This window comes from Rhagoletis pomonella, unplaced genomic scaffold (assembly GCF_013731165.1).
Source record: "Rhagoletis pomonella isolate Grant_MI unplaced genomic scaffold, Rhpom_1.0 Rhpom_scaffold_00001, whole genome shotgun sequence".
Lineage (NCBI taxonomy): Eukaryota > Metazoa > Arthropoda > Insecta > Diptera > Tephritidae > Rhagoletis > Rhagoletis pomonella.
The window spans coordinates 10,891,623-10,903,699 of record NW_023458555.1 but is presented as its reverse complement, the minus strand read 5'-3'; the positions used below and the strand labels follow the sequence as shown (position 1 = coordinate 10,903,699).

The following is a 12,077-nucleotide window of genomic DNA, read 5'->3' as shown; positions in this document are numbered from 1 at the left end:
GTGTACCAAAAATATATTCTACAAAGTGATCGCTACAAAAACCAAAAGAACCTTTTTTCGTTTTGGGGAACTCTAAAATTGTTTTCAACTAGTTTTTATTATATAACATTTATTAACTGGAACAGGAGAATCGATTTTCTTTAAACTAACTGCCTTTTCTGCATTTTGCACTAAAAAATTCAATACCCGAAAATACAAATTCAACATTCGGACTCAACTGACCTCTTGTAAATTTCATAACCTTTCATTAAAAAAAATTTGTCGAATCGGTTGAATAATTAAGGCTCCAGTGGAATATAACCATTGCCAGTTTTGCACCACTGTGCCTCGGTTGGTACAGAAGAGAGACGGCACGCGTGCTATATTCTTCAGCTCGACTAAAGTCGTGAAACGGTTACCAAACAAGAATTCTGATACAGAGATGTAAAGTCCTTCTAGAATGAATGGATACTAACATCCGAGCATAGTTTGGCTGAGTTCCCAAAAAAATTGACGGCAGCTCTTAAATATTTGACAGGTTACTTATACGCCCTGTACCCCATTTTTCGATTACCATCGCAGAGATATAATAATAACAAATAATTTTCTTAAGACGACATTATCAGTGATGTGTATTCGCTTATTGTAAATTTTATCTTAATCTAGCTTCAATAAATTGTGTTAGTATTAATGTGATTGCAGGCGCATGACTTTGTGAAGTTCGAGCGAGCAAACTGAAAACCAAAACTTATCAAAAAATTTCTAATCACAGCCGGATATTCTAAACAATGATTAGTTTTTTACAAGTACTTATAAACACTGATTAGCTGTTATAGAAACAAAACGTACGAATTAGTTCACTCACCACACTTTAAAGCGATAAAATGAGCAAAAAAAGAGCAAGAAATTGAGCTCCAAAAACCTAGCGTACTGCCTTCATTATTGACACCAACCAGCGTTGCCGTTTTGGTCCAATTGTACCGAAATTGGTAGGCTCATTATCCTTTGGTAGTTTGGTTGGTAGGATGAAGCTTTTGGTAGGCAAAAGTGAAATTGCAACCAAATTGAGCAATAAAATTTGTTTGCTTAAGATTGCATACTGCCAGTGCTATCTACTATTTATAGTAACTCTAGAAATATCTATGAATGGTAACCCTGCATTCATAGCAAGCAAAGGAAATAATTACAAGAGAAAGAGTGAAAGAAAGATGTTAAATGTCAAAAACTTGGCATTTGCGCGCCTTTCTTCAATTGAATTTAACAAACAAGCGAAAAGATTAGTGATGGACAAGTAAGTTAATTTTGCATTAAAGTAGTAACTTTTTAATCGTTGTTTATTTGCAGGTATATCTATAAAGCCTCTGAACCGTCCGAAGTAAGTGTGGACAATAATTACGACGACTTGTTCAGGTAAAAAATTGCGCCTAAGTAGGCATGTACATATGTGTCAATTAACAAATACTGAAAATTCTCGTAGTGATGAAAACTCGCCTGCGCCAAAAACCAAACTCAGAAATTAACTAAACATCAGTACAATAAATAAAATTATGCACTGTAAAGAACTAGTACAAAAGGCTGATGCACATTACGTGTGGTCAGCAAAAAGAGATCTCAAAGATGTATGATTTTTTTACAAACGTTTTGTATACAATTAGGGGATATAAAAACTTTTTGTTTTATATATAATATAGGATATAAAAACTTTTTGTTTTTAAACGAATAAAATGGTTAATATTGTATTGTCGAAGAAAAAAAAAACGTTTGAAATGAATTGAATTGAATTGATCTCAAAGATATATATACTCGGTACGTTTTTTTACAAACGTTTTGTGTACAATATTTTTGATACTTAGGTTGTTCACACTTGCTTGGTTATAGGGTTATCTGGTTAAAAGTTATTATTCTGTAGTGTATTTTATTGTAGTAAACTGAATAAAAAATATAACCACATAACCAGATAACCTGATAACCAAGCAAGTGTGAACAACCTAACTTTTATTTAAACGCATAAAATGTCTGAATTTGTTGTTTTATACATCAAAATGTTTGATATGAATTGAATTAATATCAAAACTATATACAATGCTTATAACTGTTTTTTATACGATACGTTAATTAATTTATTTAAACGCCCGAATTTATTTTGTGTAAACTTCAACTATTGCGTGAATGGATAAGCAACTGTAGCACAGTAAACCATATTATTATTTGGTATTTTAATTTATACCTACTGTTAATCTGCAAAACCTGTAAATTTAATAAAATCTCGTTTTATTGATACAAATTTTTTTGGTAGTTTGCAAACTGATTTGGTAGGCTTTTTGGTACCTTAAAATATCTAAAGTGGCAACGCTGACACCAACAACTGTTAGCACCAACGCGCCGCTATTGCCGCCGCTTGAGTAGCGGCACCGGTTGGCTAGCGTCTCCAGCAGAAAAAATCCGACGAGCTATCAAACCACATAAGCTAAACAGCATGGAATCAAAAATGCGACAAGAGAGGTAGATAGAGAGAGAGATGCGCGATGCGCTCTGTGGCCCACTTGGTGAGCCAGCTCAGCCCGCCTTAGCCGGTGAGCGTGGTGGCCTTTTGCACTTTTTAGCCAAATGCGCGCCATAATGCGACGCACCAACAATATTGTACATATTTTGCGGCGGTTACTCAGCGACTACGAGGCGGGAGCTTCTGCATTAATTTCTGTTGCCACTCAGCGTTTGCCGTTGGGGTCTAACTCTGAGCGGTGTCGCCGCGCGTACGCAGTTTCATTGCGGTGCTGACTGGTGTGGTGTGCTAAAGTGGTTAGCGTGCCAACGTAAATGCATTATTTAATGGCACACGCGCGCTGAACTCAATGTGGTCGGTATTTTTACTAATATGGTTTTTGTTTTGCGGTGTGCAGTGTTGCTTGAGGAGTGAAAATAATAATATGGCTAAAAATTATACTCCTAAAAACAAAAGTGTTAAAAAATGGAGATTTTGATAAAATAAATTTTATAAAGGCAATTAATAATAATAATAATAACAAAGTCCACAACTTAGCGCTTAGATTGCGTTGCTTTACTCTTCTACAGTTCATTCAAGCATTTGCTTTTTATTTCGGTCATTTCGTTTGCTAATCTCTTATTGTTTGTAAAAGTGGTTAGACAAGTTTTTTTTTTTGCAAATGTGCCGCGCCGCCTTCACTGATTTGTAGGTGAAATTTTATTGCTTTTTTGCATTCATCTAAAGCAAAAAAGAACGTATTTCGAATACATACAAATATGAACAGCTCAATGCGTTATTTCTGAAAATAAAAAAATTTTATTTCTTAAAAGTGCATTTTTTAAACCCGGTATAATTAAAGATTTTTTCCATATAAATTATTTTCTTATTTTAAAAAAGACAATATACAGCGCTGCAGAAAACTTCAAAATAAATAGCGAAATATAAATTAAAAATCGCAAAAACATGGCTGTGGATTATGTACTCGAAGATTTGATGGCCAAACTTGGTAAGCTTAGTACATAGTTCTGCGTTTCATTGCCGCTTACAAGCGGAACACCAATTATAATTAGAAGAAAAAATTTAAATTTTAAGTCGGTATCATCCTCCAAGCATATATATATGTATGTATGTATGTGAATAACTCAAATATAAAAAAAAAATGTACTTGCCAAACCTAAAGCATAAAAAATGAATTTTTTTAGCACTTTCCGATAGCGACAAAGGGCGTTCATACGTATATGTATGTATGTGCATTACGGCGGTCCAAAAAAGGTAAACATGTTAAGCTCTCACCCCCACTGCATTTTCTGGGGTTTTTGGCGGACCTATAAAATATTGTTACTATGAAAAAATGGTTAATTAAATAATTGAGAATTATCGATGAGAGTCTCCTGAAGATAAAAAAGTTTTCCGATCGAAAAATATTGATTTCCAGAATTATATATCATTTCAACGAAAAATATATAAAATACATGGAGAACTTCATGGGCTTTGAGGCAATTCAAATATAATTTTTTTTTTAATAAATTTTTTTCCCATTTAGAAAAATCCTTGGCGGTGGGAGCTTAACATTTTAAACTTTTTTCCTCACCGCATGTATTTTTGGACCACCCTAATGTACATATGCATATGACGAATATATGCACATAAAAATACATGCTCAAATATTCGCATAAATGTTTAGCGTTTAATAAATTTCAATGCCTACCAAAAATTACTACACTTTTTTCACCTATAAACAAAACACTTTACTGTAAAAATTTGTAGTATTGACTTTATAATAACCATAGATAAGACTTTCGTGTTAATCCGATTCCGATCCGATCATTCTAATGGACTTTATTCCAAAGTACGTACATACATTTCCAAGACAGCAATTTGGTTTTTTTTGCATATTTGCAATTGATAATTGTAATGGAGTATCAGCATCGGGTTGGACGACCGCAATAGCCAAGTGACTGCCATCCTGTTGCACCCCAGTAGGCTGTATTAAGCCAAGTAGTTGCCTACTTGAAGCGCCACAATAAGACGCATACGAAAAATTGGACACGCAGTTCTTCCAAAAAGCTAACAAAAAATATCGGCACGAATGGCAAATACAAATATTTGGCATGCAAACAAATATTAAATTTATACAGCCGTATACATACAAATGCTCATACTATATGTATGTGTGTATATTTAATTAGTTTGAAGAGTCGCACAGCGGGGCAAATAAAGGCGGTGGCCAACAATTTTTAACCGATTTATATTTTTTCTTTGAATAAAAGCTGACGAAATTCCTTATAAATCGGTGTACTATTCAAAAGACTTAATTGTAAAAATAATTCAATCTCTTTGCAAAACCCGGATAAGGCATTGCGTCGCTTAAAAAAAAATAATAATAAAAATAATCGGATGGAAATTGACACTTGTTGACTGATTTGCCCACGACAACCTTCATTTGCCCCACTGTGTGTAGTACCTCTATGCACTTGCACTTAGTTTCCAATGTTCTAAGTAATATTTAAAAATATCTATGGGATACACCCACCCACGTGTCGTTCGATCAACACTTTTCGCTCATTTTATTTCAAGTTTAGTTTGTTGGTGTGTAACTTTAATATTTTGCGTTGTGTCTAAATTCTCTTGGATAAATACGCCTCACAGCTTTCAATGCCGCCCATGCCTTTCTAATAATATCTAAGTATGCAAAATGTACACTGAGAAAATAGTTAAGTTACTTCAACTCAATATATTTCTCTCAACACATGATTGGGTTATATACATATAGTTACTAAATCTTAAATATTATATTTAGTTGACATAACTAAAGCAGAGCCTGCAAGTAACCATTACATTTCTTTGTAGAGTTTTATTTTTAAATAATCCTCAGTTCTTTATTTATTTTTTTTTGATCAAGAATAGCCAAAATTCGACAACGCTCACGCCAACACAAAGCAAAAAGATGGCCAACCCTCAACTTTTCGCGCGCGTCGCTCATCAGCTGTTCCAAATAAATAAAATTATGTGAAATATTTCTCCTTTTTAATCAAGTGCGGGCAAGAAATATCGTTTTTAACGCAATTATTGATATGAAATATTAATTTATCTGTCGTTAGTATGTTAATTTAGTGGCGCAAGCATTCGCTGCCAAGCGTTCATTGTAGCAAGCATACTTTAAACGTGCGTTCTGTCAAACCAACGCCAACGCCAAAGCCAACGCGAAAGTTCTATGTGGACCGGCCCTTAGTTCGGGTGGATATCGGGGACCACCTTCTCACCAGGGCTTTCATAATCTTCCTAAATAAACTCAATTTATAGGCTGGCTCTGTCAAATTAATTCATCGCAGGCTTTGTTGCAGAACTGCTACTCAAAGTGGGTCAAACTATCCATTCAGAGGACATTGAGTACGGGTGCCCCATAGCATGGAATTCTACCACCACTTATTTGGGTCGTTAACTGTCTGCTTGAGACTTTGTAGAGAGTAGCTGTTGGGTGCTTTCCCACGCTGATAGCACCCTTAGTTAAAGAAACGTTCTGAATTTTTGCAGGCGTACTAGAATTTGGTTCAAAACTAACCTGCTAGTTGTAGAATATTTTCACTGGACCGTACTGGATAAAACCTACAGATCAGTTAGTTATTTCATCTGCGACTACCATTGCCTAGCTATACCCAAACGTGTTTGAAATCGGGAATTGCAGAGAAATGCCCTGCCTCATTGGCATCACTAGATCATCGCAGCGACACTCTTTTCCAAGCTTGAACATATCGTCGAAATAAAAACTAAATTTTATTCGCACATACTATGATTGGCCGAGCAAAAGAAGAATTAAATCACAAATAAATTTAAATTTTTATTTGTCCGACGAATCAAAAACAAATAAATTGTATAGCTTATTTGGTCGATGAACCAGATCACAAATCAAATACATACATTCCTAATATTAATACCTACTACAATTTACCATAAGCCTCGAACTCCTTTAACATTTTTGAATAAGTAATTTTAACGTATTATTTATCACAATTTAAGTTAATGCATATCCTTGCATACATACATATGTTTATCTTCTAATAATTTTCTATCACCTATTCAATTGATCCTCTAATTATCTGCACATTTCCATTGTCACACGAAAGAAAAATACAGAAATATGTATTTAATTGAGTACAAATTGAGTAAACACGAGCAACGTATTCGCCAGCGATAAGCCAATAAAAATGTATTTCGGAATGTTTTTTTATAAATACAAACGTATGTACTACATACATATGTACATATATATTTTGTTTGTGCCAAGCTTATCAGTTCAGTTGTGTAGTAAAATTGCTGATGACAACGCTTGAAGCCGAAGCCGTAAGTTGTTGGTATTTGTTTGCTTCGCAGCTGACTTTGGCTCACCGCGCTTATCAGAAAGAGAACAGTAAAAGGTACATACATAAATAAGTGGCAACGATAGATCTGCGAGTAATGTTTGCCTTTGGCGGTAATGTAGCATGCAGTATATCCATACAAATCATGCTTTTTGTATTAGTTAGTTATATTGTAAACCAACTTTTTGCTGGTGGTGTTATCGCAAGATAATATCTAATCTTCAAGTATGTATTATTTAAGGTTCCCGTTATCTTATGCTTGCCGAAGATTTCTGTTGTCCCCTCTATATTTTTAGGTAAGCAAATATTTTGCAGACATTTAAAACCAATTTGTTTTTTATGTATTTATCAGGTATTAACGTTTAAGTCCCCAGATCATAAACCGAAAAAGTTAGTCCACTTTTTTTTTTTTTTATTTTAAAATTCAAATATTAAAGACGTCGGTTATGTTCTTGTATTAGTATATCCATATTTGCTTTTATATGTCTGTTTTTTTTTTTCAAGCAAAGCATGAACACATGAATTTCGTTAGTAACAGTTATCGTTCGATGGCAACCTACAGTTAATAATTAAAGATGGAACATTACATAATTGCTTGTTTTTTTTTTGGTTTTCTTAAGTGAAGATTTCAAGTGGAGAGAAAATTTGTCGTGCTTCCTTCGATAGATTCTATTAGCTTCTGTTCTCATCATGTGAAAGTGGTGTTCTACCTATGCGGATCAATAGCACTATTGAGATTATTAAAAGATGCATGTACATTAGCGTGCGCCGAAAATCCGATTTTACAGAATTTTGATTGGTAAAAGCAAAAATATGGTTCATTATGCTCTACAATCTGTGTAAAAGATTACGATTTTTGGTCAATATCTTAGGCTCGCCCAAGTCTATTAAAGTTCAGTGTGCTCAAAAAATAAAAATTAATAAATGCATTAACTAGTACATTTTTTAAAATAAATATCTTCGAAAGTTTTAGTCCTACATAATTTGGTATATGGGCCTTTTTTGTACAGAATCGAAGTAAGCTAAGGAAAAAAATGAAATGTAAATTATTTGTTTGTCAAGTTAAACCATTTTGCATAATTATTAATTTAAAATATGTTAGCCACATTCCACTTATACTTGCTGTTTCTTTGAAAATCTACCAAATGGAAAACGTGTCTACCAATCCACCAAAATTAAAATTTAGAAAAATATTCTAACAAACTTGGCAACACTGGTTCTGTTATGAGTCATAAAAACTGATATGGAATAAAATTTTTACTCAATAGATACAGGGGTCCTTTCCCCATACTTATCTATTTTTTTTTTGTTTTTTTTTTTTGCATACGAATTCCTATACATATACCATTTAAAAAATTTCCTAAGTGCTCAGAATTTATGAGTTTAAACTGAGTCTTTCTTTCGTAATAAATATGATCCTGAGACCAGTCAACTAGACTGAATCCTTTCAGACTCTAATATGACTCCTAACTTGGACTCATATTGGCGTGCCCTTTTAAGAAGGTAAGTATATTTTTTTCTGACTCATTTTTGAGCTCATAAGGAGGGTTAAAAATCAGAATTCTGAGACTTTTCTGAATCTAAAATGTGTCCGAATGTTTATGAGATATGTATGTAAATATATACATACATTCATAAATACATACATATGTACTTTTTCCATATCAATTTGTTCATAAAATTTGCGAAATTATCTCAAGTCATCGCCCGCAATACATATATATGTATGTGTGTACATATGCTAATGGGCATTTTATTACTTCCTTCGTGAACCGTTGTTTACACGGAATTTACGTGAGCGTGCTAGAATTTATACTAGCGTCCTACATATTCACAAACAAATGCTTTATTTCATTTTCACATGCTTAGCATAAAAAAAACAATTAATTATTTAAGCAATGTATTGATAATTTTGTGGAAACGCAGAGGTATTGACAAACATAATACGTTTTTTGCTCATATATCTGTGTAGGAAAATTTCCGAAATTTGTATCATCTGACGAACATACATACATCCATATGTCCTACATACGTCATATGCCACTGCTTTGTATAGTGCATAAAAAACATGAACATTTTTCATTTTCATTTGTTTTGACAAGTGTGCCAAAAATTCAAGGAATTTTCATAAAAACAAATATATATATATATATATATATATTTCTAACAGGGTATTATCTGACCCAATTAACGGATCATATGCCAGCACCCTGCACTTTCATAAGTAATATTTTCTAGAATAGTAATAAAAATGCGGGTTTTTTTCAACATTCATGTATTTATTTATTGTTTAGTTATTTATGCACTTTCCACTTAGCAATGTGAGATTTTTCATTAAACGGGGCTCGTTTTGGTTTTTAATTTAATTTTTTTTATAGGAATCACCTGCTTTAACTATTAAAATTGGTTTTAGTCTAGGAAAAATTTCATAATAATTTTAGGTCTATCTAAACCTTTTAGTTGATAATTAATTACAACTTCTTTTTTATATCACAGAAATCCCCTGCGACTTTCAAGAAAAAAGTTGACAACGTGACCGTCATAAACTTGTTTATTCGCTTTAAAATAAGTAATCTAAAAATAAGTTGAATGATAATAAATTGAGATACATATACTACATATGTACATAGACTCATACTACTATTACATTAGTACGTCTCACCATGCTTTCAAAGCGAATCATAAAGCTTGAAAATTATAAGTGAAAAATATTTACATTGTAAATAAAAGGTACTGGAAATAAAAATCAGTTCTGGCCTGAATGATATCTTAAATTTTTCGTCAACCCTTTCACTATAGTACGAATTTTGTATGGAGATAGCTACATACATCTTAATACTGTGTTCCTTAGTATTTGTATAGGTTTGGGGTCATATCTCAAAATTTTCGATTAATCTAAATCTACCAGGTAATCAAGTTTAGAGCAAAAAGTCATGTTAACAAAGAGAGTTAAAATCAGAGATTTAAGATAGATGAAAAACCAATACCGTAACTTTTCCAGCTACCTCGGCGCGAGTTCTCAATCAGTTCGATCTGCGGCTTATGTATTTAACTATACATAATTCGAACCCTTTGCATACATAGGAACATTACAGGTATTTTCCCGAAAATAAATTTGGAAAAAATCTCTTTTTATTACATATCTTTAATTACTAAATGCACGAATCTTTATAAAAGTTTTATGAAGTCAATATGTAATTACTTAGTCCAACTCGCTTGTGATTTTCAATTCAAATCACCCTTATGATACTTCAAATTTTCAAGGTGAAGAGTAATTATATATACATATGTACATACGTTGAAAGGCCAAACCAGTCTTAAAACAAATGTGGAGCTTAAGCTTATAAGATTGCTAGACCTGTATGTATATTTATAAATATGCGGATGCACTTTATACACACATACGTATGTATGTATATGAAAATGCATACAAATTTATATGCGAATACATACATACATATGTATGTATGTAGTATGTGTAATAATACTGCAACAATTAAAATCTGTCAGGCTACAAATATTCGTTCTACTTTCAATTGAGTACTTCTTTACGTTTAGGTATATCGATTAAATGAATTTTAGAAAATTCCAATCGTCAGCTACAATTTAAATGTTATTCAACCTTTATACACCCAGAAGCGACGCTTTCACAACAGTCTCGCCTTTTTGCGATTTTATTGCACATATTTGGCGCGATCGTCTCAGCAATTAAAATGCTTATGGAAAATGAATACAAATGTATGTATGTATGTGAGTATCTCATTTCCGTAGGTGCGCATATATGTACATTAGGGTGATCCAAACAAAGTAACGTCGTAATTTTAAAGCTCTAACCGAAAAAAATATACTCTTGTTTTTATATTTTGAAATTACGAAATATTTAGAGGCCGCTCACAGCACTCAAAGTTTTCCATTTCTTTTTTATGGAGCAAAAAATTTTCGTGGAAGTGATGTAGAATTCTTGAAAATCAAATACGTTTCGATCTGAAAGCTTTATTTCTCTTCAGGAGACTTCCAGTAACAATACCCAAATGTTTATTTAACCTGTTGTAAAATTAACAATTTTTTATAGGTCCCCCAAAGACCCCAAAAAGCGCAATGGAGGACCCATAAAAAATTGCTGGTATTAAAAATGGTAAAATAAACAATTGTCTATTATTATTGGAAGTCTCCTGAAGAGATACAGAGTTTTCCGATCGAGAATTACATACCATTTCCGCGAAAAATTGAGCTCTTTGAGCGACCACTTAATATTTTTTAAATTTCGAAATAAAAAAAGTGGTATATTTTGTCGATATACATATATACATAGAACAATCCGAACAGGCGTAGGAGCATTAAATTTCCGGCTTTACTTTTTCACACGCATTTTTGGGCCACCTTAATGTACAATCATATGTACGTATTTACGTACAGAATAATCAATATGTATGCATTTGCCTGGATATACTCATTTTTGTAGGCAGCTTAAGGCATGCATATGGATGTACGTATGTAGCAGGGTCGTTACGAATATTCGCATTCGAAACCCCGGACCTTCCGCAATAATTTTAACATTCGTATTCACAATAATCAATTTGGAGTTTTTGCGATGTTATCTAAGTGCACTGGTAAAACGTAAAACTGGAAAAGAAAATAACAAATTGTACACTCTATAAAGTGCATGTAAAACTCCTACTGAAAAGTGTTTATGTTTCAACCAGAATCTGTTTAAATATACGCAAAATATGAGATATTTAAAATATGCACATAAATATACAAACGAACTGTTTAAAATTGCAAACACTTTGAACGTAAAAATACATTTTTTAGTAATAATAAACATTAAGTGCTCATATTTAATAAATTTTAAACATTTTTTGTGTAAGTTTTCTCTGCGCGAAAAATTTTGTATGTAAAAGTAAACAGACAGAGTTTAATTTGTTTACTTAATATGCGTAAATTTTAACAAAATTTTTTTAGAGTATAGCCAATATTTTTTGCCTGTGGAGATGCGGACATTGCATGTAGAGGTCACAAAATTCTCATTCGATTCGGCTGGCAGCCACGGCTTTAAAAACAGAACTTTGTTCGAAATTCTCATACCTGAAAATCGCAAATTTTATATTATATAGTATTTTATTTTTCCCACAGCAGATGATCGGAACGAACAGTTATTTAGTGGTGCAGGTCACCGCATATTTTGGACACATTAATCGATTTTTATAATTTTTTTTAAAGGACAGATGGTCCCATACTAACTTGGTTTACATCTT

At 32.7% G+C, this 12,077-nt stretch overlaps 1 protein-coding gene across 4 annotated transcripts in view; it reads left to right on the top strand.

Moving 5' to 3' along the window:
• LOC118738730 (organic cation transporter protein) overlaps nt 1–12,077 on the top strand; it is a 42,930-nt gene that overhangs the window by 11,350 nt on the left and 19,503 nt on the right. The window contains exons 1-2 of one of the 4 annotated variants that reach the window (XM_036469672.1): nt 2,700–2,836; nt 3,362–3,470. The exons of 1 other annotated variant lie outside the window; for it this stretch is intronic. In XM_036469672.1, coding sequence (XP_036325565.1) covers nt 3,428–3,470 — 43 coding nt within the window. In that variant the 5' untranslated portion in view covers nt 2,700–2,836; nt 3,362–3,427. 2 more of the 4 variants (XM_036469677.1, XM_036469665.1) reach the window with 2 other exon arrangements.